General features: G+C 40.7%; 1 protein-coding gene across 1 annotated transcript in view; it reads left to right on the top strand.

Moving 5' to 3' along the window:
* Positions 1-11,733: 11,733 nt before the first annotated feature.
* The window catches only part of LOC113406387 (glucose-6-phosphate exchanger SLC37A1-like), a 71,780-nt gene continuing 58,380 nt past the window's right edge, over positions 11,734-25,133 (top strand). Inside the window, exons 1-7 of the mRNA XM_029911380.1 lie at positions 11,734-11,818; positions 13,803-13,884; positions 17,216-17,342; positions 21,236-21,314; positions 22,513-22,648; positions 23,874-24,044; positions 24,545-25,093. Coding sequence (XP_029767240.1) covers positions 11,763-11,818; positions 13,803-13,884; positions 17,216-17,342; positions 21,236-21,314; positions 22,513-22,648; positions 23,874-24,044; positions 24,545-25,093 — 1,200 coding nt within the window. The 5' untranslated portion in view covers positions 11,734-11,762. The remainder of the gene's footprint in view (positions 11,819-13,802; positions 13,885-17,215; positions 17,343-21,235; positions 21,315-22,512; positions 22,649-23,873; positions 24,045-24,544; positions 25,094-25,133) is intronic.

The following is a 25,133-nucleotide window of genomic DNA, read 5'->3' as shown; positions in this document are numbered from 1 at the left end:
CCAGGTCTTCACATCCACCCCTCTTCAAATTATATAAGTTAACTCTTAATACAGAGTATATTATACTCATGAACAAAGTATAACCCTTCCAGCAAAAGTGGAGCTGCTTAACGTATCTGTATGTATCCCTCTGTGTTTATGGCTAAGAAAAAAGTTTGTTTTATACATGAAAACAAATGAATGGCTTATCTAGTCCTTCCTTCCCCACACCCTGCAAACATAGATGCTCCTGAGACTTAGTTTGTCACAGCCTAAGGACAAAAAATATGGAGGAAGTCATTCTTGAAATACTGGCAGCACTTCATTACTCCTCAGCTAATGCAACCCTGCTCAGCTTCTATTGCAGACCCAAGGGAGTGGTAATACCTGCTCCAGAACTCCTCAAACCTTACAGCTGACTTTGAATATCCCATTCTTAAGACAAGTATTTTCCCCTAAACTTTTATATAAAAAGGAGAGTTTACCCTTCCAATATTTGGGAGGGGACGAGAAAGAAAATGACACACCAAATGCCATTTAAAGGAAAAACCTTATGAACTTAACCTTAACCTTATGAACTCTTCCCCAACACTTCTATAACAGGTGTCTATGCAGTTTGAGATTCCTTTCCTTCTCTCATTTTCTCTCAATTTGTGCATTGTTGTCATCCAGACTTTTGTGGGAGGGGGATCAGATGGGACATAAGATTGGCAATATGTTGACTTGCACGCTGCATTTATAGTAAAGTTAAAAGAAAAACAATCCTTTTTTAAAAAATTCAGAATTCTTAATGTATTGTTGGTACTCTTTCTGTGGGCAGGAGTCAGATGAGAATTAGTTTATTTTCCAGATGCTTTAAGAAAGGATTGATGAAGGATCTAGAACTTGTGGCCCTGTCAAGGTAACCTACAGTCATGGATTTTCCAAATCAAGGATTATATGGGTTGGGAGGGACCTCCTGCCACATGGCAGCATTGATTGAATTGGGCTAGCTCAATCGTACCCATGTTAGAAAATGCGGGAGAGGACTAAAGGGGAGAACAATTCCTCACGGATTCCTTTATGGAATTCTGCTCAAGTTGTTTCACAGAGAGGTGAGGTCTGCCCCACTATGGAATATTTGTGATTCCACCTCCCATCTCAATCTGGGATCTGCAGGAGACAAGTGCCCTCTATACTCACTATAGGAGCTACTGGTTCCTAGTAGAATGGATCAAATGGAGCAGCTCTGCCCAGGTCTTTCTCTGACACCTAATGCCCCAAGAAACTACACTCAAGATGGTTCCTTTACTGGGAGGGGCTCCATGGAAAAGCCTGGTGCTAGAGCAACTTTTCTGAGACTGCCGGTGGGAAACCTCCACAAGGGTCCAGTAAGAGTAGGATAATGGCACAGAGGCAGCTGACCTCATTTGTCTGATTGGGACAAGAGATTTGTGTGTGACTCACTGATCATGCTATCAGTCATTATTATAGGGGTCAGATCTATCCTTAAATAGCACTTATGACGGCACTTCCACACCCATCCACAATAGTGTGTTCTATTGCCTAATCATTCCAGTAGTTATAGGTTTTCTTAATATTTAACGTAATTTTCTCTGCTGCTAATTGGATTCTTACCTTATCCATCCTTATCTAAGGAGAGTAATTGCTTCCTGCCCTCTTAAAAGTATTCGCTTAATATATGTGCTATTTGCTCAGTTATGAGAGCACAACATGCACTAGCAACAGATGCCTTTCTCCAAGATTGGTAATGCAGAGTAGGCTTTTGTTTCCCCTATGCTCTGATATCCAAATGAATCCAGATTCAGACTTCCCCAAGATCTAGGTGGTTTTAAATCTGGCATTCCAGTCCTGGCACAACTGTAGTTATAAATGCACAAGAGTTTGCCATACATTTTTTTTTTTTTTTTACAAAAACATTTCTGACTTGCAATTTTTACTTCAATGGGGGGCTTTTCGTTCTTTGGATAAAGCAACCACAGATGAAATCTTTATTTATTGAGGATTAGAGAAATATTTACTCTGGTCATAACAGAAATATTTGTTGAAAATGTTCTGATAGTGCCGTTACACCGGTTGTAAGTGTGCCCAAAGCCTTTCCCTGTAAAAGCGATTAAAAGTAGAGACACTATCAGAAGTTTGTCCAAAGCACGGCAATAGGTCAGCCTCACTCCCTGTGCTCCTCCAAAGCAACTGAAATTGGCCATCTTGTCTTTGCTGTGTGAGTCTGATTCAATGCCTATGGAAGTCAATGGAAAGACTCCCATTGACTTCAGTGGGCTTTGGACCACACCTTTAGTTCAGAGGTGCCATCTCAATCAGGCTAGAACAGAAATGTCTTGGTTCCGGAACTGCCTGTTGAACTCCCTTCCTAAGGATGACCAGAGTTTTTTGTTGGCTGTCTTAAGAGGATATAAATCCAGATATAAATCCACTGCACCTATAGCTATTTTCCCCCTCCCTTTTGTTACCAGCTCTTCCTTTTAGATTGTTTTTCTTTGCCAAGGTTTGATGGCTGGTTATATCTGGACTGGCCCCAATTTTGGTGTAAATTGTTCATATAATATCCCATGTCCTCTGTTGGGGAGACAAAGGCTGTTAAAATTAATAAAAACAAATGAAGACCAATAGTTGTACCCGTGCCCGGAATACTGCTACTTCTTTGGAAATAGTAACCCATTATTAGCTAGAGAAGGCATTAGCTTTTTTGAACTTCTGAAACTGTCTGCATGTACATAAAAGGCTAATCATAAGACATGAAAATGAGATCATGCAATATAACATACTGGGAGGGAAACCCGCTGTGTACATCTAAATGCTATATGTGGCTACAGGCTGCAATTTCTGTATTAAGGCCCCAATTCAACAAAGCATCCTAATTCAGCAAAGTATTAAAAAATATGTTTAACTCCCATTGACTTCAAGTCATGAATTTAAGTACTTTGCTGAGTCAGAGCTTTAAGGAGTTAAGAGTACACCTTAGTTCTGTACAAATTAAACTGACTTTTTACCCAGGAAATTGGAGTACTTTTTCAGGCTGTGATGTCAGCAGGGATGTAGTCAAGGATATGTCAATATACAAAGCATAATAACTGTTTGTTTTTGGAGATAAGCACACACCTTTTTTTTTTTTTTTTTTTTTTTTTTTGGCAATGTGAATGCTGGTACAGGCGTAGCAAGAAAGGAAATGGTTCGTATAATCAATCCAACAACGTACTGCCATCCTCATACATACCTTCTATAAAGAAAACGTCATCAAAACCCAACAATTATTTTGCATGGTGCTCTGGATTATGTATTCTCCTCTCAATGTTTTTCTTTAATCCTTTACTCCTGGCCATATCACTATCTGCATCTCAGGCTGGAGGCTGACCTTCTGATTCTCCCTGCCACTGTTCTCTTGTGTAACTGGCAGGCACAGACTCCTGTCACTCTTTATATGTGTTCTTGCTTACTTGCTGGCTTTTGGCAAGTTTAGCTGCTGGCAGCTGTGCTAAATGCAGCAGCGGTTTCTGGTGTTAGAGAAGAATGGTCTGGAAGAGATTTTTATTTGATCTTAATAAGAGCAGCATTTTCAGCTTTAAGAGGAGAATTGTTTTTAGTTATTTGTTGGTTTATTTATTTTAAGGAGATGTTTGCAATCAGGGACTGGATGTTACCAAATCAAGCTTATGTACTTTAGGAGAGTAGGCATCACATAACATAATCAGGTCAAAACAGACTTAGAAAAGACAAGAGGCTGTGCATGTAATGGTAAGAATATAATTTATGTTGAGTAGTTTTGCATATAAACAAATGTTACTTTAGGGTATCTGACCTTTCTGCTGCAAAGAGTGCAAATCTTCACTTTTTACGTCAGTCAGAGTAAACATTGCCTGAGTGTCTTCTGGTGCTGGCAGAAAAGGGCAATGGCATTATTCATGCAAATTGTGTTTCGTAGGAGGGCACCCTCTTTCTATTTTTCTCTCTGTTAAACGGTCCATAAAATAGAAATTTTTTAAAAAAATCAGCATATTGATAAAGAAGCAGCCCAGACTGATGGCTCCCATCAATAGCTCAATAATGTCATGCTTCCCTGCATTGTCTGTGCTGTAGTTATTAGTAGAATATAGCTGATGTTTCCTCCCCAGCCACATATCAAGTTTTCTCAAATTGGGCAATTTACCCAATGCTCCTCAACAGTGGAAGAAGGGGGCATAAATTGCCTTCCCCTGTAAGGATTACTCATATAGTGAGTAGCAGTGTAGGGATAGAGCAACTTCCTTGAGGCCCTGGTTCCCCACTTGTTGCACAGATGGGGAGTGAATAGAGCTTTAGCTCCGCCTCCAATGAGCCCAGCCAGCACTGCTGAGCTACTGTGAAGGGGGATGTAGTCCCTGTCAGGCATCAGGCTAAGGCAGATCATTTCTTCTCTGGAGTAATGAGGTAACAAGGCTCCATATGGTGACTGGGCAACTATGTACTGCCAGGGTTTGTGATAAAGTCACAATTTAGCCCATACTGTATGACATTCCTCTCTACTAGTTGTGCCAAAACTAAACATTTAACATACAGAGTAGGAGTGTTTGTTTTTCTGAAATTGCTCCTAAATTACTGGATTACCTGTGAACCAGAAATGTTCTACTTTGAGGATAAGATTGATCATAATCCAGGACAACACTTTAGCTTCCAAGGCAGGGATCATTTTTTCCCCCAACTTGAATAGTTGTGAATGCCAACTACTCTGCTTGGAGGAGGAAGTCAAGGGCTGTCTCTAAAGTGGGGAAGCAAATGAAGTATTTGTTTGGGCCTGTACTGGAATATTGTGGGCCTAGTTATATAAAACAACTCTCTCCAATAGCTTATATAGTGGAGCTATTCCTTTAGATACCACATAAAGGACTGTCTTTGGAAACTGAATTCAAAAATCTCTTTTTGAAGGTGTTTATATAATGACAATGGCCACTATTGTCAGATGTCAGAAAAAGCAAGCTGCACAATGGCTACCCAAGATCCCAACTATCTAGTGTAATTTTACTAAGCTTCAATGTAATGCCAAGGACCCGATTCTGTAAACACCACGTTTAACTTTATTAGTTTGAATAGTCCCATTGAAATGAAATGAATGGGCCTACCCATGGTAGTAAAGTTGAGCATGTATGTTTGCAGGATCAGGCATAAGTAAAATCATGTTAGGAGCTAATGAGTTTGTTTAACTGTGAAAGCTGGGATAGGCAGTACAAGGGAGAAAATGAAATGAAGCATAACTTTCCAGTGAGAGCTGTGAGACATTTTGTAAGCAGCCTGCTGGAGCCAAGGATATTACATTATACAAAATAGAAACTGTCTGTGCTGTAGAGGATAATTAAAGCTGCTACTCCATAACTGTTTACGTTACTGAGTACTGAATAAAATAAACAGATTCTTAAAAACATAACTGAAATAAGGGTTTGTACAAATTAGAGCAGGGGGGAAGGGAATTAGATTAAGTCCATCTTCCTGTAAATGTAGGACCTAGTCTCTTGACAAAGAGTCTGATCCTGAAAAGTCTCAGACATGTTCTTTGTGCATGGTGAGCAGTGTTACCCACTCTAGGGTGACCAGACGTCCGGATAAAATTGTCCCAATATCCGCTGGCAGCGTTTTTTGTTTTTTTTTCCCCTCCGCTGGCAGGGACTGATTTGGCTTTTTTTTTTTTTTGCTCCCCCGACATGTGTCCCGATTTTTTCTTTCCCTCATCTGGTCACCCTAACCCACTCCCACAATGTTATCGCAAGTCTAGGAATATTTAGTATTTTTATTTAAGCCCCAGCAACAGGAATCAAGTATATACATGAGCAGTTCAGCTTTCATTTTTTTTTAAAATGTAAATTTCTAGCCTTCATGGTTATTTAGAAGTTTAAAAATGTGACGCAAATGCACAAACCAGATGGCAAAAAAAAAAGACCCCAATATTCATTTTTAATCATGATTTTTAAGCCAGTTTCATGAATCTGCCTCATAATTTTTGAACATTTGAGATGGCAGTACTAGGAGAATAGCCCTATTGAATTCAATGGGACTCCTCAGATTGCATAAAGTTAAGCACCTGCAAAAGTTTTTGAAGGATCAGGGCCAATGACTGTACCACATATCAAACAGATGACATTTGATAAGTAGGCACTATATAGTAAAACAAAAAAATCCTGAATGCACAAATTAAAAGTGTCAGGTTAAAACTCATGGTGATTTTTTTTTAAACCCTTACAAATAATATCTTTTGTTGATTAAAACAAAAGTTTAGGAATATAACCTAGGGGTTACAGTGGACGAGAAGCTGGATATGAGTCGACAGTGTGCCCTTGTTGCCAAGAAGGCTAACGGCATTTTGGGCTGTATAAGTAGGGGCATTGCCAGCAGATTGAGGGACGTGATCATTCCCCTCTATTCGACATTGGTGAGGCCTCATCTGGAGTACTGCGTCCAGTTTTGGGCCCCACACTACAAGAAGGATGTGGAAAAATTGGAAAGAGTCCAGCGGAGGGCAACAAAAATGATTAGGGGGCTGGAGCACATGACTTATGAGGAGAGGCTGAGGGAACTGGGATTATTTAGTCTGCAGAAGAGAAGACTGAGGAGGGATTTGATAGCTGCTTTCAACTACCTGAAAGGGGGTTCCAAGGAGGATGGATCTAGACTGTTCTCAGTGGTAGCAGATGACAGAACAAGGAGTAATGGTCTCAAGTTGCAGTGGGGGAGGTTTAGGTTGGATATTAGGAAAAACTTTTTCACTAGGACAGTGGTGAAGCACTGGAATGGGTTACCTAGGGAGGTGGTGGTTTTTACGGTCAGGCTTGACAAAGCCCTGGCTGGGATGATTTAGTTGGGAATTGGTCCTGCTTTGAGCAGGGGATTGGACTAGATGACCTCCTGAGGTCCCTTCCAACCCTGATATTCTATGATTCTATGATAACTAAGGTCCAGGCAGTCTCCAGGTGGGACTCATTTCTGGAGCAGAACCCTACTTTCCATCATTTTATATTTGTTTGCCTCTCTTGGCTTGTCCAATAAAAATACACCAATCACTTTCACTCTTGTTTCTAGTCAGTTTCGCTTTCAGATTTTACTGAAAGTAGCACAATGTTGCTGCAATTGTGTATCGAACAAGGCGGGAGAACGTTTTTTCTTTTCCATTGAACTTGAGGGTTTTCATCTACAGCGCATTTCAGGTAGGACGATGTTTACAAAACCTAAAATGTGTGCCAAAACCGGTGACCTGACAGTTTTGCCTTTTAACCAGAAATTATTTGTAAGAATTGAAATAAAACTGTTTTGGAATTAAATGTCTACGGTTCTGCAGCACGCTGCATATGTGGGTGACTAACCATACCGGGTCTGAAGCGCTGCTGAGTGATACACGGGACAGGTTAAGTGTATAACGGGAGGGAGCTGTGTCTCCCACGTAGTGTAGCTTCTTCTCTGTGCACTGAGCACATTGTGCAGCTTCCTTCTTCCTGCATTGTATGTGGCGCTGCTTCCTTATCAGAGGGGCGAGGTGGGGGGAGGCGCGCCCGGCAAACAGGTTCTTCTATAGCACATCGAAAGCTAGGACCGGCTGAGCATGAATGAAACAAGAGCGAGCCACGCCTGCAGGTCAGCTAACCAGGAAGTATCCAAGCAGCAAGGAAACATCAACCAATGTTGCGCTGCGCTGAGGCAGTGCACTGAGAGAGCCCTCGCTGATCTCCAGGCGCGATTTTCTGGTGAGCTCTTGTGCTAGGGTCTGTCTGCGCCTAAGCTGGAACAATGGGAGGGGAAGGGGAGTCTCGGGCTCTGGGGGGCTAGCTGGGGAGGAGTACTGCTCGTTAGGGAGATGCACCAGCTGCCGCCGCCTGGGAGTAATTATCTCCACCTATGCATGAAAGGGAGGGTTTGAGTGGCACGGCCAAGGGAGGCAGAGTTACAGCTTTGTGCTAATTTTCCAAACAGAAGGGGGGGGTGTCTTTATTTTTGGTTGCCCTCCTTCTCCCCCTCACTTATTAACTGTCCCACTGCTTCACTCTATGAAGCCTTTTGAAGATACACAGTTTGCGTGGAAGAGGTTGTACACAAGATGATTCCAGTCCGGCACACTCTTGCATGAGTAGCTCCACTGGCTTCAGTGAGACTAGACTATTCGCACGGGTACGTTTTGTGGTAAGGGAATTAATCTGTAGGGGTGAAACAGAACGTCTTCCATCAGCTGACATCCTCATTTCCCCTAGGCATGAGGGGTCGAGGGTGAATCATCTTTCCTGCTTCATTTTCCTAAGGTGACCGACAGTTGAATGTCTGGATGTCTGGTAGGGCTTGAAATTTGATGGACGCTAGTGGCCTGATCAGAAATAATTTGTCTCATGTGGGTTGAAAGAGTTGTTAGAAATCTACTAGCTGCAGGTCCCAAGCAGGAAGTTTCTGATCAGATAACCACAGTATGAGGTGAATTTATAGGCACCATTTATGCAACAGATTGTTTTACAAGAAACCTGTATTTGTCTTGAAAAGGGAAGATAGTAATTGGGTGTGTTTATATAATTTAAGGCACAGTGTCTTGGACAAGCAACACTAAAGCAATGATGAAACTCAGAGAGAAACTCTGCTCTGGATGGTGTTGAATGTGAAACAGATCTGCAGTGTGTAACCAAACTTTCCAGGATGTAGATTTTCATAAAGACCAGGAAGTTCCCCCACCTGTTAAAAAAGAGAAACTTAGATTCTCTCTTTCCTCTGTTGTCAAAATGCTCTTGGAGCAATCATTATGCAGCCAATAATGACTATTCATATTTAAATACCATGTTGTTGATTCATCATGTTGACACTTTGGGAGACTGGGAAGTTGTCACCAATGCCACATTTCAGCTTTACTGGTCATCTCAGACCAGTACAAGCTATGTTGCTATTCCTGAAGGTTTTGTTTTTTAGGGTTTTTGTTTTGAAATCCCTTATGAGTTAAAACAAAGCATCTTGGGTACCCATATGCCTCATTTGTTTATTAAAAGAGTTTATAAACTAATGAAAATTGCAGTTTAGGGCTAGATTTTGGACTTTGTGTTTGCTTCAGGGAGCGAAAAACTACTTACATCTCTGCATGGTCTATCAGGACCTTGGGCCCAAGCATTCAGAGGTAAGTTGGTGCTGCATACCTGCTTACTCTATTTCTCCCAGAGTTGGTGGGAGTGGGCAGAACCTTTTCTCCAATCCCTCAATGCACTGGGCAGCACAGCTTAGGCCAGTGTTGAGGGCTATTGCAATTTGCTGCTGGTATAGGCCAGCAGCAAATTACTATACCTTCATGGAGCAAGGAGGAAGCAGGGTGGGGAATTATGCCTCAGATGCCTGTAATGCACAGTGCCTTTGGAGATGATGCAGTGTATGCACAACCCTAGTTCAGTGCTTTGCCTAAAGGCACAATCTAGCCCTTAGAATGCAAATACCATTTCAAAGTTAATTCTACCGTGCCTTCCCCAACGCTGTAATAGAATGAGGAGATGGTAAGGTATTCATTTATCCAAGGCCGGATTTAGGGGCAGGTGATCCAGGCAACTGCCTGGGGTGCAGGGCTTGGGACGGCGCCGGGCTCGCAGATTTACAGATCCTAGCATGCAAATTTATCATCTTATATGACAGGGTTAAATCATACATGCAAATCGTGCATCAAAGTCATGAAAAAGGCAACAAATGCAATAAAAAATAAGGTATTCAAAAGTTTAACAAATGGAGTGGGGGGCACCAAAGACGTTCCTTGCCTGGGGTGCCATTTGGTCTAGGGTCAGCCTTGCATTTATCTACCATGCTTGAGGTGCCCTTTTCCTGCTATTCAGTTGCTTCTTTTAGGTTAGAAAATTAGGCCCTTAGTGTTACTGAAAACAAAAGACTAAGAAACAAGTTAAAATGTTTTTTTTTCTGATTTGTATATTTACACTTGCTTTAATAAAAAAAGAAAATGATTCATCCGTAAGTTACTTAGTATACTTGCCATTGCATCTGTAACATACTACTGTCCCTTCCAAAAAATTAAACTAATATTAATACTTAATGATCACATGCTGTCATAGAATGAATATAACTGTTGTTGCTATGGCTACATCTTTGTCACTCTTGTCACAGATTCTCATTTTCTTTCTTTTTTTTTAAAACCACTTCAGACATCTGGTGAACTTGTGGGTGGTTGGGTGGATGGATGGATGTGATGATAAACAATTGAAATTTTTTTCACTGAGAACTTAGGCTGAGATCTGCTCATAAAAACAGAGTTTTGGGGCTTTATGTGGGTGGTGGATAATAAGGTGAAATCAGTCCCTACAAACTAGCATCAGGGTGCTGTGCCACACTTTCCATGCAGCTATTATTTCAGCCTTCTGCACCAGTTATATGAGGCACAAAGTTCTGCTGGAGCCCTGTTGTGGCCTTCGTACCAACCTATGTGGGACTATCATGGAACTATATATAGGAGGTCTGTTGGCATTCCTGTGTACCTGCTTCAGCAGCAGAACCCTCTGTACAGGGTATAAATTATGTGGCCAGGGGGCCTTGAGTAGGCTGTCCATACCATGCGTGAATTTCACTCATGAAGAAAAGAAAAGTTAAACCGGGGTCAGGATGAGAAGCTAAGGGAGCAAGTGCACAGCAACAAGAAAAACATATGGCAAGCTAATGGTGAATTCATGGTGAGAGGTGTAATTATTCCAGGGGTGATTAGATTTCTCCATCCCAAAGACTTAAAAACCAAACATCTAAAATAGAGGTATTTAGGTTAGCTTTAGAAAGGTCAGCTTTGATACAACCATTACTGTGTTAAATACTGTCTGCTGTTTGGAAGAGCAAAAGCACAGTTCCTATTTGTGCTAAAACAGGAGAATAAAGATTAAAGGAATAAAGCTCACAAATCAATGCCTCTGGCTGCCATGTGACATCTCCTAATAATCCTATCCTAAGACAAGTCCTAGTTATTAGCAATAGTGAGTACTTCAGAATAAGATTTTTCTTTAGCTTACATTCTTTTGCTTGTCTAGGGAGGTCAGTCTCAGTCTTATTACTTATCAGGCTCGGCCAAACATGCCAAGTAGCAGCACGACTAGTACACCATGCAGTACCTGTCATAAAGGTTATTGTGCACCTTTTCCTATTAGAGAAGAGGATCTAAAACAACTATGTTGGGCCAGGAATTGGTAAGTTCCCTATGGCATCAGAAATTTGAGTGCGTCTGATGTTTTAAAATACATCTTTTCCTGGTAGGGAATTGCCCACTTGCAGTCTCTCAGGACCAGAACCAAAATCCAATAAAATCAATGGGATCTTTCCATTGACTTCAGTGGCCTTTAGATCACGTCCTCAATGAAGTCTTTTATCTGTACTGACGTCTTAAAGAAAAACTTATTCAGGCTTGGTACCAACAAGTAAGAAAGGCAGCCTTTAGAAATTTGTAATTTTTTCAGTGGTTTAAGCTGTTTCTCCAAAATTTTGATGTCTATAAAGTTGCAGCAGTTTATTTACATTATTGAAAGAGGGAATCACTGATTAAAACTATAATTAAAACGCTAACTTTTCAACATTTTTTTTTTTTTGTAAAACAGTTGAGTGAAGAGTTGGCCATTCAAAGTGACTGAAAATATCAAAGAGGAGACCTAAAAGGAGATCTGCTTAGTGTGACATCTCTTCAGAACCGTTCCACAAAGTGCAATTACACGACATTCTGAGCATCTTTGATAAAAAGCCTGACCCTAGGACAATCCTTTTCCAAACATAGCATTTTGTCACCTAAAATCCAGATCCTGGCAGTGAAGTAAATGGCTCAACTTCCCCCTGGAGTTCGCTTCATCGTTTTATTTACAAGAGATCAGTGGTAAGTTTTCAAGTATATCTTAACAGACATCCATCTCGGACAATATCAGATTTTATCTGAGAAAGATTATTCCTTTGACTCAGTTTCTCTAACTTTTTATTTCTTGGAATATAAAACAAGTCTTTGTTAAAGAAAATGTTGATTTAATTGCAAAATGAAGAGCAAGGCTAAAGATTTTTTAATCAGGAGATTTGACGCTAGTACAGAGTGATATAGGGGTTTGGAATACATTTCCATCACCATTAGTTTTGTACGCTAGAGAATAAGTACTTCTCCTGTTCTACTTCACATATTATGTGCTTGGGGAGGTGAATCACAGCCTTTTATTTTGAGTTGCTTGGTTTATGTCTGTGAAAAAATCAATCTGTTTATCCTGGACCCAGATCTTCTTTCTTCTCCTGGATGATATCATAATTTTATTTGTAACAGTGCCTCGCACAATAGGATCTTGATCTTGGTTGATGCTACTGTAAAATAAATAATTAATAATGATATTTGTCCTTGGAAACTAAAATCTGGAAGTCTTTTGACAACTTTTTAATTCTGTTTTGGTCTTGTCAGCTCTTTTTGTGCTTTCAAGGGAGAGAGAGAGAGAGAATTGGTTACTCTTATCTTGAAATCACTTGTTTACCGTAACAAAGGAAAGAAATCAGTACTTCCCAGTTGAATGATTTTTATCATACACGTCATCTAACAGAGCTTCAAGGCAAGAGTCACTGCAGTTTATTAAATGAAATCTTCAGTAATGGGCATAACAACTGAACACCCCAATGTAAGTTGTTATACCAAAACCCAGATGGTGTGTTTGGGTAGCCTTACTTGCCGAGTCTTCTGTGCTGGTTCTACAAGCTAAGCAGGGTTAAACATAGTCAATTCTTGGATAAGAGACCTCCAAGAAAATCCAGGAAATTCCCTGTACTGGAGGATGTGTTAGCAATTCAGTAACTTGTATGTTTGCCTCTCAACCAGTACTTGACCGATGCCTTTGAATAGCATTAGGGTCTGCTGTATTTCTGAAGGTACCATCCATTAGACAACACCCAAAACTGAAGTCCTGCCCCCTTGTGGTCACTAAGGATCCTGTGGTGGTTTTTGCAGCAGGAGGCATGTTGGCCATGTGTCTTGGCGCAATACCAAGTATACGGTATTTACAGTGTGCTGTGGCTACTTACACATCTATTGGAGATTTAAATGGATACATTCTACTTGTTCATGCTTTTGCTTATACATGCAGACAGACAACTGGATGTAATGTAGGATGCTGAGCTGAAGACATACAGCATGTAGCATTGTATAATCTATCAGACCGTATACTTAACAGGTATTGGTAAGCAAAGTAGGAAAAGAATCTACTATAGTATAACAAATTGTTCAAACTACTCTTCTCCATTTAAAAAACTGCACTAATGGTTATAAAGTAGATGTGAATGAAACCATCAGTGTAAAGGCAAGCATTCTCAAACTTTTTTATAGGGTGGATCACATTTCATTGTCATAGGAACACACCTCTCACATTTCCAATCAGATCACATCCATTTGGCAACTACAATTGCTCATGTGGAAAAGCAATAATAGGAAAATAAGTAATATTATTTTTCTTTTGTTTCTCTTTTAATATGCATTAGCAACTGGAAAGAGAGAAGAGCCAGCACCATGTGCTCTGTGAACAACCAGTAGTCCCCACACCCTCGTTTGTGAACCTCTGGGGGTAAAGGTGTCACAGGTGCAAAAATGATGTTTTGCTCTGATGCTGGCTTAAATATAGAAACTATTGAAATTGCTCAAATTTATACCCCAATATAAAGTAGTTCGAGTTAATTTAGAGTCTCTTTAGCTTCCAGGGTTTATGATAACATGAAGTGAAAAAAAATGTGAAGAATACTTTGAAATATTTTGTTTTATGTAAGATGTTGGTAAATATAAATCTAGTGATTGAAATCACTTAGAAATATTAAAATAAATACTGATTTTTCTTTTGTTACAGGTGCAGGGCCTTCATTTTTGTTCTTACCTTTTTGTTATATGCTAGTTTCCACTTGTCAAGGAAACCTATTAGTATAGTTAAGGTAAGCAACAATGAATCATTTTGTTTAAATAGCCTCCTAATTTTCTCAAACAGGAAAGTATACTTTTGTGTGTGTGTGTTGTTTTTTTTCAAAGACAGTGTAAAGTTTAACCCACAATGCTGTAAAAACAAGTGCCGATAATTACAGTTGTCGTACCATAGTTCCATGCTATACATTTTTGGTGAGACCACACCTAGAATACTGCACATACTTCTGGTTTTAGGCCCTCACATGAGTTAAGCTAAGTACATGTGTAAGTGTTTGCAGGATCAAGGCTTGAAATCTTAGAAGAGTTGCTCAGAGCTGAGGAATCTATCGAGACTGAGTAAATTGTGTGCGTTAGATCTTCAAGACGATTTTGGTTCTTGTGCAGTACTATGCATGAGCTAGTGCAGTGATATCAGAGAAATATAATGTATTTCATTTTCACCTTTAGACTTTGGCAGTACATTAACCTGAAGTTATTTCTCATGTATATTTTTAACTTTATTGCTCAACAGCCTATTCATATTAATAAAAAAAAAAAAAAGTCTTGCTCCATACAGGAAATAAATAGCATTGGACCTGTTATCAGAATGCAAATTGCTTAGATGTGGTTTCATTGTTTACATTTCAAATTGTCAAGTGTTTCATTAACCTTTTGATTTTATTCCCACTAAGAACCTGTTTACACAAGGGATAAAACTGACGTTAGCACCGTTTCTCTGATCTGTATAGACTGGGATCGTCCTATTGAAAACCATGTTATCTTACTTTAGATTATATTTGGTTGGGGTTATAAAATAGCATTTTTTAAAGAGAGCATAGTTCTCAAGAGTGAAATTTCCATCCATACTGCTCTGGAAATCAGTGTTAGATCTACCTATTGGTAGCTTGGCCTTAAGCAGTGTAAGCAGTTACTTGATCTAATTAAAAACTAATAAACTAAGGGTACGTCTACACTACCCGCCGGATTGGCGAGTAGTGATTGATCTATCGCGTCTAGTGTAGACACGATAAATCGATCCCCGATCGCTCTGCCGTCGACTCCGGAACTCCACCACGGCGAGAGGCGGAAACGGAGTCGACGGGGGAGCGGCAGCCGTTGATCCCGCGCCGTGAGGATGCGAAGTAAGTGATTCCAAGTTGATCTAAGATACGTTGACTTCAGCTACGCTATTCTCGTAGCTGAAGTTGCATATCTTAGATCGATCTCCCCCTAGTGTAGACCAGGCCTTAATCTCTTCCTCCCTGTATCTCCTTTGAAGTTTCCTGCAGCTTGATGTGTCAAACTATATTTTCTATTTTTATTTTTTGACTTTGTGGTGGGCTTTTTTTCCATTTTTTTTTTAATACTGATCCTTCCAAAAGCTGATTGATTCCCCCCCAAGTCTGTTTCTTCAGTGTCCGTATACAGGGCCACCCAGAGGGGGAGACAAGTGGGGCAATTTGCCCCGGGCCCCACAGGGGCCCCCACAAGAGTTTTCAGGGGCCCCCACGAGAGTTTTCGGCGGGTCTTTGGCAGCAGGTCCTTTAGTGCTGCCGAACACACCCGGAGCGAGTGAAGGACCCACTGCCGAAGACCCGGAGCTTCTTCCGCTCCGGGTCTTCGGCGGCAATTCGGCGGCGCATCCTTCACTCACTCCAGGACCCGCCGCTGAAGTGCCCCGAAGACCCGGAGCGGAAGGACCCCCGCCGCCGAAGACCCCAGGGCCCCTGAATCCTCTGGGCAGCCCTGTCCATATATTTTACTGTTCTGATTCCTTTTGGGCGTAATGATACGCTAACTCATGGGCTCCAATCCTGCAATGTGATCTGTATACGCAGATCCCTACATGTATGTGGAGTCCTGGTTATGTCAGTGGGACTCTTCACAGACCTAGAAGTCTGCTCATGCACATCAGCTTGCAGCATTGGTATGTACAGTAGTTGTGTGCTTGGGAATGAGGAGACATGTTTAAGATATAAACTGAAAAATAAAATGTTCTTTGTTGAAGGAAAGGGCATTGCAATGTTCTCAGATGACATAAGGACACATTCTGCCCTTATTCACAGCAATGTAAATCCAGAGTAACTTCACTGAGATTAATGGAGCTATTCCAGATTTACACCTGCATGGATGAGAACATCACTTACATATGAGCATTTTTAGAAAAATATACCATTACCCCTTTATATATTGTGAACATTGTGAACAGATCATTTTTTTCCTTGCCGGGGGGGGGGGGGGGAGAGGTATTCTGCTTCTGTTTGATATGTATGGTATTACATACCACTGAAGTATGCTTGTTGACTTCTATGGGAGCTGCTGGGCAAACTGGGCCATTTCCCCAGCATGTTGAGTAGTGTGCTGTTGGACATGCCATCGTTCCAATGAGATGTAAAATCCAAGTCCTGGCCTATTTCTGATCACCAAAGTTCCCATAGCACTTGTAGTGAGAACAGGGGTGTCGAACTCTGCTGTGTCAATCCTGGTAATTACATTTCACCTACCTAAATTTCCCTTGCAGTTTCAGTGGGGTGTGTTTTTTCTCTTCTATCCCTGTCCGAAACTTGGCTGTGCTGCATTATATGGGATGAAATACAATACATTGCCGCTGGTGCTGCAAAGATTGACGCACATGCTTAATGTTGTGCGCGCTGACTTTGCTAGGACTATTCACAGTACTTAAAGTTAAGCAGGTACATAATTGTTTGCAAGACTGGGACTGTAGTTTTTGTCAGTTTTGGAGCCCAGTCCTGCTCCCAGTAAAGCCAATGGCAAAACTTCTATTGATTTCTAATAGGTGTAGGATTATGTTATTTCAATCTTATACCAGTGTAACTCCCAGCCAAACCTTGTAGGGATCCTTTGGCGTTCACAGTGACACAAAACTGCAGCGTAACAGTGGTTAATCAGGCCTAGTGTTCGTAAAGTGTTTTGGGATCTCTCGGTATGAAAAGCACTGTCATTATAATATTGTTACTAGCCTCACATGTGGTGAAGGGTGTTTCATGTATAGGAACTGATCCAAAGCCATTACAATAGATATTAGAGAGATGAAATGAGTGAGATAATCTCTCTTATTGGACCGACCTGAAAAAGAGCTCTGTGTAGCTCTAAAGCTTGTCTCACCAACAGAAGTTGGTTCAGTAAAAGATGTTACCTCACCCACCTTGTCTCTCTAATATCAGGGCATCAACACAGCTATAACAGCACTGCAAATTAAAAAGGATAGATATACCATTGATTTAAATGGGCTTTGGTTTGGGCCCATAAATAGCTAGATTTGTTAAATTTGCTACTGTATTGTGTATAGCAGGATTCTGTACTGGATGAGTTTTATATTGTCAAATTCTCTTTCTACATTAGGGAGAACTACATAAGCACTGTGCTCCTCCAAGTGAAGTTGAACTCAACTCCTACAAAGAATATGCCATCCAGATTCAGCCTGTTAAAAAGTTATCTAATGAGTCTCAGTGTGGTTGGGAGCCATTTGGTGAGTTCATTTGCATGCTAATTTTGTAATAATGATATTTATACAAGTGTTGTACCTTGTTACTTATCACAGGGATTATTCCCATGGAAAAACGGATAGGAGGGGCATGTTTTGTTTTTAATTTAACCTGGCTAATATGTTGTGAGTGTCCCAAATGAGATAAAGCTTTAAATGGCAAGTCTCTTACAAGAACTTCTTTTCCAAATAAATTATGAGTTCAGCTGCTGAAGACTAAACTATTACACCTGGTCTTAAACTTTTTGATGGAACAAATTTCAGTTAGAAAATGCAAATTTGTCAAATCTAATTGTTTCATGGGAATGTGGTGATTCCACATATGTTTGTTATGGAAATATGACATAACTGATCATTTTGGCTTTCTCATTTCATTTCATTTTGACATTTATATTTTATCAAATATATTATATTTTATATGGTCCTGATACTATTGAAACAAAACAATTCAATGCTTCCAGAATTTCCAGTCAGTGGAAAAAATCAATGTTTTCGAGTTGGAACAAAAACAAATTTTGAAATGTCAGAATTTCCCATGGAATTCTAACCAGCTCTATAAATGGATGCCATGCACATTCCAGAAATGCTGGCACCTTCAAAACAAAGAAAATATGCTCATTTAGAAAACTAAATTGTAATTAAAAGGCTATGTTTTGCTTATTTACAAGTTAATACTGTAATAATTTGAATATAATAACTGAGATTTTGAATAAGTGCTTGATATCTTGTGTTCAGCATCTGATCATAAACAGGGAATGTCAGTAGAATAGAAGATCCTAGTAACTTGATAGCTCACTAGCAAAGGAGAAACTGTTCAATTATTACTAACTAAGGCTGTGATCCTGCACTCTCAGCTATGTGTAGGTAGACCCCTGTGTTATCAAGTGGCCTGGTAACCCACTATACATTTGTAGCTCTGGGACTCCAGGGCATACTCCTGAGTACATACCTCTTGTCTGACACCCTTCCTTAGAAAATGGGGTGCTGCCATCTAGCCATCCTAGACCCTGAAAACCAGTGTCTCAGACCCTAGTCACCGGTCTCCCCATCCCCCGTTGCTTACACACACTCAGCGTTCCACCTAGTCCATGGGCACTCTGGGGCTCCTAGTTTAACCCTTTTGGGGACAATGTGGCAGTTAAGCAAGGAGCACAGGTTTACCAGAAGAATTTCTTTACCACAGTGACTTTACTGATAAAGCTTCACAAATGACAGTCCTGAAACACACTCTTCTCTAGTCTGTGCTCACTCCTTCTTTTGAGTCAATGGTTCATCAGCCGTTCAGGCTGAGCAGAGTTCTCCTTTAAATTCTCCTTACACTGCTCTTAAATAGGGCCTCTGCTTGTGTGCCATGTGTCACAGTTTCAGGGAAAATGTACCTGCATATTCTCCCTTTGATATTGCAACCACCTGCAGGCTAGTTGGGGACCATATTGTATGAAGTCTATGAATGGTTTATGTATCACGGTGGGCCAGGGAGTGTATGCAAAGCTCCCCAGAGGGTGGCACTTCTCTGGATGTGTTTACAGCCTGAGTGATTTGCCTCCATCACCCTTCTACTTCTTTTCATTCCTGGAGGAGCCGGTGGAGTAGCCTGCAATCCCTAGTCTAATCTGATGTAAAAACCATTCATAAAATTACTACAGTATAGTCCCTAACTATACTGGATGCGGTTGCAACATCTGTCACACCACGTGCTCAAACTGAGGCCTGGTCTACACTAGAGAATTAGATTGACCCAGCTACATCGCTCAGGGATGTGAAAAATCTGTACCTCTGAGTGACATAGTTAAGCTGGCCTACGTCCCCATGTAGATAGCACTAGGCCAATGGAAGAATTCTTTTGCTGACCTAGCTACCATCTCTCAGGGAGGTGGATTTACTACAGTGATGGGAGAATCCCTTCAATCGCTGAAGTAAGTTTCTGCACAGAAGAGCTAGAGCAGCACAGCTGCAGTAGTGTTGTAAATGCAGACCTAACCTGAGAATCTCCAGATCCACCAGGCATACTTCCCAACCACCCACGGCCGTCCCCTGTGTAGAAAGACCATTGTTCCATGGGATGGTCCAGCAGTTGAGAATCATTCAAAATTGATAGCCCTGGATTGCTGTCTGTGTGATGGTCCTTCAGTGAAATGTCAAACACCTTTCCAGGGCTGGGTAGCTGTTGGGAATGTAGTAAAAAGTCTGTCCCTGGACAGAGTGCAGACTAGTGTTCAACACATGGTACAAACCAGAATTCATAATGAGATACAGACACATCTTACTCTGTCATGCTCTGTGCCTGGGTGAAGCTCCATTAAAGGGCTCTGTGTGGGTGTAGGGTCTGCACACATGGAGTTCAGTGCATGATTGGGGCCTAAAAGGGTATATGTGTAACATTCTGATAGACTAGGTCCTGAGGGGATAAAAACACCTTAAACTTTTCTCCTTTCAGAAGCCACTGATTGAAAGTTACTGTTGAGTACAGTGTTATATTCAACAGGTTTCTAAAAATAATTAATTTAAAAGCTGAAAATTGCAGGAAATTACGTGGTATTGAACACCATTGTTTTCATGACCTTTTTAGCTTGTGTTTCTTTATGAAGTCAGTCTGTCGCCAGGACTAATTTGAGGCCCAAGTAGTAGTGTTCAAAATGGGGATGGACAGGTGGTAACTCTGACAAGTCCTGATTTTTCAAATGGCTGCCTCCTCTTGTGCATGATCATCTGTGACCCCATTTAGAAAAATCTGTGCATGTGCCTAACTTTAAACATATGAATAGTTCTGTTGAAATTGGTGGAGCTATTCAAATGCTTGAAGTTTGACATGCGTTTTAGTCCCTGGCTGAACTGGGCCTGTGTGCAGTTCATAGATTTTGTGCATAAATCCAACACCTGTTTTTTAGCTGAACATTTTCAATCGATAGTCATTCTCCCATCACTGGTCGAGCAACAATGGACATTTTAATTACCATGTCATCTAACCTTACTCCTTTTCATCCAATATGTCAAAATAATGGCCCTGATCCTGAGATTTGTATCTGCATAGATGGCCTCTTGGCATGCAGAGAGCCCCATTGGCTCTAGTGGGCTAATAAGAATGGCCATACTGGGTCAAACCGATGGTGCAGCTAGCCCAGTAGCCTGTCTTTGGACTGGGGCAGTGCCAGGTGCTTCAGAGGGAATGAACAGAACAATTAATGAGTGATCCATCCCCTGTAATCCAGTCCCAGCTTCTGGCAGTCAGCGGTTTAGGGACATATGGGCTGCAAGGGCCCACACAAGCAGGTTTGATTACAGGATCAGAGATAACATTGTAATGGAGGGGAAAAAACTGAAGAAATATTTATTTTCTAGCATTAAAGAACAAAGCACAACATCCTTTTTAATTGTATTGTTTTTTAAAAGTAGTTAGTCTTTGCCAGATGGCTTTTTAAAATTTGCTTCCGCCATCTTTGCAGTTAGGACCTGACATATTTGAAAAGTATATTTTCCTTTTAGGGAATTTTAAATATATTTTTATAGACTTTTGTGAACTTTGTTCTCTTAGAAGCTTGAAAATACAGTATATTTTGCTAATAAATTTGTGGTTTCCATTTCCAAATGTTGTTTTTATATGAATTGGGTAAGAGGAGATTAAGAATGCTTCGAACAATGTTTTTCTAATATGTAATAGATGAAAACAGAAAATACAGTATTCTTTGGTTAAGTAGAATGCAAAGTGTCAAGAAACTGGCATTCTTTTTTTTTCTGCTAGAAATTTCACTTAGAACTAAAAATGCCTATAGTGTTTTTTTTTTAAAGATTTCCAAGACCTGTACATGAAATATATAATAAAGGTTTGAAAGCTATTGATAAACTTATTCCACTGATTTGTTTTGAAAATGTTTTCTTAGACAAGAACAATTACAAACAATTACTGGGAGCCCTGGATTACTCATTTCTGTGTGCTTATGCAGTTGGAATGTATTTGAGGTAATTCCTTTAGACTTTTTTCATACTTCTTAAATTATTGATTCAGAAGGCTGCACTGCTTCTAATCTGTTAGTCTTAAAGGTGCCACAGGACCCTCTGTTGCTTTTTACAGATTCAGACTAACACGGCTACCCCTCTGATACTTCTAATCTGTTATCCTTTCCTTTTGGGAAGCTTCTGATGAATGATCACTGAAGAAGGAAGGAGAAATTTGGATTGTCTCACACACACAAAGACCTGATTTTAGGGCTTGTCTACACTACCGCGCGGGGTCGATCTAAGATACGCAACTTACTTAAATCTACTTACCGCTGTGTCTTCACTGCTGTAAGTCGACAGCTGACACTCTCCCGTCGACTCTGCTTGTACTTCTCATTCTGGTGGAGTACCAGAGTCGACGGGAGAGCGCTCACCGGTCGATTTATCGTGACACGATAAATCGACCCCCGTTGGATTGATTACTGCCTGCCGATCTGGCAGGTAGTGTAGACAAGCCTTTAGGCACATTTTTCACAGTGACTATCCTGAAACCCTTACAGAAATTCATAGGAAGGTTAATCCTTCCTATGAATTTCTGTACTCCCTTGAACTGAAATGTATCACAGATGACAATCTAGCCCATATACATCAATGAGTATGTCTAAATAGCAGCTGCGTAGTTTAATTCCCAGATCTGGTAGACATACACACTGAGACTATCATGATTAAAAACAGCAGTGTGGCTGTGGTGGTATGGGTGATGGCATATGTTAGCCACCTGAGTACATACTAGGATCTTGGATAGGATTGTATTCAGGCAGCAAGCCCAAGACACAGCCTGCACTGCCACATCTGTGCTTCTATTTTTAGTGCACTAGCTCAAGCAGGGCTAGCACATGTATATCTGCATGAGCTGGGAATTACACCCCCCCACTGCTGTGTAGATACACTCAACGTGAAGAATCACGTGGAAAGTAATTCCCATTATGCCCACAGTAAAACCATTCAATTCTCACAATATCAGCATTTGTTATGTAATGCACCAAATATTTATTACTTAATTGCTTGATTTTTAGTTAAAATTTCTGTTGAAACTTGCAGGGAAAACCCTAATAGATCCAGAATTTGAACATCCTCTTTATGCGCTATGAAAGTTTGGTGTGTGAAATGTTTCATGTTTCTTTTAAATGTTTTTTTCTTTACCCCTGTACATTCTCAGTGGTATAATAGGAGAGCGTCTGCCTATCCGGTATTATCTAACAGCTGGAATGCTTGCCAGTGGACTCTTCACTGCAATGTTTGGGTTGGGCTATTTCTATAATATACATAACCTGTGGTTCTACATGATAGCTCAGGTAAGCATACTGTTGTTTGTTTCCCTAGATTCGTTGGCTTTCCATATTTATTTATTTTATTTTCAGATGTGAGTAGCATTTAATGGTTACATGGCGAGATGCATTCCATTCTGGTTTGAATGTAATTCAGTTTTGTAAGAGATTACTTGCCATAGTGTCTCAAGAAATACATAGTTTTAAAAATAAAGATATGTTTTAAATGAAATAGTTTTTTTTTTAAATGAACTGTTTAAAATCCCAGATAATTCACGTGTGTAAACCTAAACGTGAGAAATAATATACCTTTGAGAACAAATACATTTACTTTTACCTGTCTGCTAAGACCTGAGTGTAGGGTGCTGTCTTTTTCTGAGCAGTTTCCTGCACTGGTGAAAAGTGTTCAAGATATTGCCAGCTGGTGCAACAAAAAGCCATGAAGTGGAATTCTCAAAAATCTTGTGGGTCTGATCCAAAGCCTGTTGAAATCTATGGAAAGACTTTGCGTTGACGTCAATGGACTTTGGATGAAGCTTTAAGTGAAAGGCAGTGGCACTTGTGCTCCTAAATCATTTAGGGTATGCCTACACTTAGAGCGGGAGATGTTTAATTCCCAGCTCAAGGAGACATACCCATGCTAGCTCTGATCAAGCTAGCATGCTAAAAATTAACTGTAACTGTGGCAGGGCGAGCTGTAAAAGAGGCTAGTTGCCCTGAAGTAGGTACCAGGCTGAGACCAAAGACACGTATTCAAGGCAGTTAGCCCCTCCTACCACTGCTACACTTAGACTACATACTTGTGGTCTCCGACACATACGTAATCGGGGTGTCTTGCTCCTCCCGCTGCCTGAGCTGCCACAGGTACTGTTTATGTTTAGCGTGCTAGCAGAGGCGTAGCGAGCCCCCTCCGTACCCTCTGACCGGAGGGGGCCCCGCAAGGAAGGGGGTCCCTAAAAATGGCAAAAAAAATGTAAGGTATAACTAGGTAAGTGACATTTATTGACGCTATTGCACAATCCATGTCGGTTTTACTGACAAAACCGTGAAGTTATTATGATATATCATAATGCTATTGGCTACATAAGTTGTCTGTCAGTCAGTTTCGAATTTTAGTTGGACCCATTCAAAGAATGTGTATTTGCGTTCATAATGGCCGTCGGCAGATAAATGTTATTAATTTAGTTGTTTAATTTTTTATCGTTTGAAACTATTCGTTTCCAACGCAGAAGCGTGCTTTGTGATGTCTAAGAGAACGTATAAGAGCGAAGCTAGTAAACAAAAGGCAGCAAAAGATGCCGAGAAGGAACTTGAGAAAATTCCAAAGTTGTCAACGTATTTTGCACTGCAATCCAACGTACAGGTACAGGCACATGAAACGGACAGCACTAGCAGCGACGAATCGTATCCAGAAGTGCGTCAAGTGAGGTCGAAGGTGAAGCCAGTTGTTCTACCAAACAAACTGTGACAGATATTCCAGCTGCTGCCGGGAAAGAAGTATCTGAATCTGAACCACTGACTGATGATCCAGGAGATTGGCCGTCTATAATATCAGACAGGCAAGTGTGTGACATTGTTGCACGTGGCCCACCGCAGCAGAATGAAAGTTACGAATTTCCATTTAACGAGGAAAGACGGAGGTTCACAAGTACTCATTTCTATCGAACCATGGCAAATGGCGAGAAAATAAGACGTTCATGGTTAATGTACTCAGTTCAGAAAGATGCCATTTTTTGTTTTTGTTGTAAATTATTTGGCACTGGCGACATACCGCTACATCGTGGAACATCTGCTTGGAAAGCACTGTCAAAAACACTTCAGCAGCATGAAACAGGCAAAGGTCATCAAGACTGTATGGTGAAATGGTTTGACCTTCGGTCAGGCATAGTAAACCGTACATCTATTGACCAACTCGAATTGCAGGCTTTTCTGAAAGAAAGAGATTTCTGGAGAAATGTTGTCAAACGCATGGTTGATGTCGTTATTTTCTTGTCCGAAAGAAACTTGGCATTTCGAGGAAGTAATGAAAAGCTCGGCGATCCTTCGAATGGCAACTTTTTGGGACTGTTTGAATTGCTTGCAAAGTATGATGCTGTCCTCAGCGAACTTTTACAGAGGATTAAGAAGGCAGAGACACATGTTCAGTACCTCAGTCCACAGATCCAAAACGAGCTGATTCAACTTGTTGCCAGTAACATTCAAGAGGCCAACATAGGGCAGCTTAAAAAAGCAAAATATTATTCAGTTATTTTGGACTGTACTCCCGACGTGTCACATGAAGAACAGATGTCTGTGGTGTTACGCTTTGTTGAATTCAACGGTGAAGATGGGGTCAATATTCGTGAAGCGTTTGTTGGTTTTCTTAATGTTCATGATACAACTGGCGAGGGCTTATTGGAAGCGTTTCTTGAAAAGGCAAACAACTTAGGAATAGACATTGCTGACATGAGAGGCCAAGCTTATGATAACGGCGCAAATATGAGAGGAAAGAATAAAGGAGTTCAAGCCCGCA

This window comes from Terrapene carolina, unplaced genomic scaffold (assembly GCF_002925995.2).
Source record: "Terrapene carolina triunguis isolate 2854851 unplaced genomic scaffold, T_m_triunguis-2.0 Scaffold30, whole genome shotgun sequence".
NCBI classification, from domain to species: Eukaryota; Metazoa; Chordata; order Testudines; family Emydidae; genus Terrapene; species Terrapene triunguis.
The sequence above is the reverse complement of the archived record's forward strand: the minus strand, read 5'-3'. Positions and strand labels throughout refer to the sequence as shown.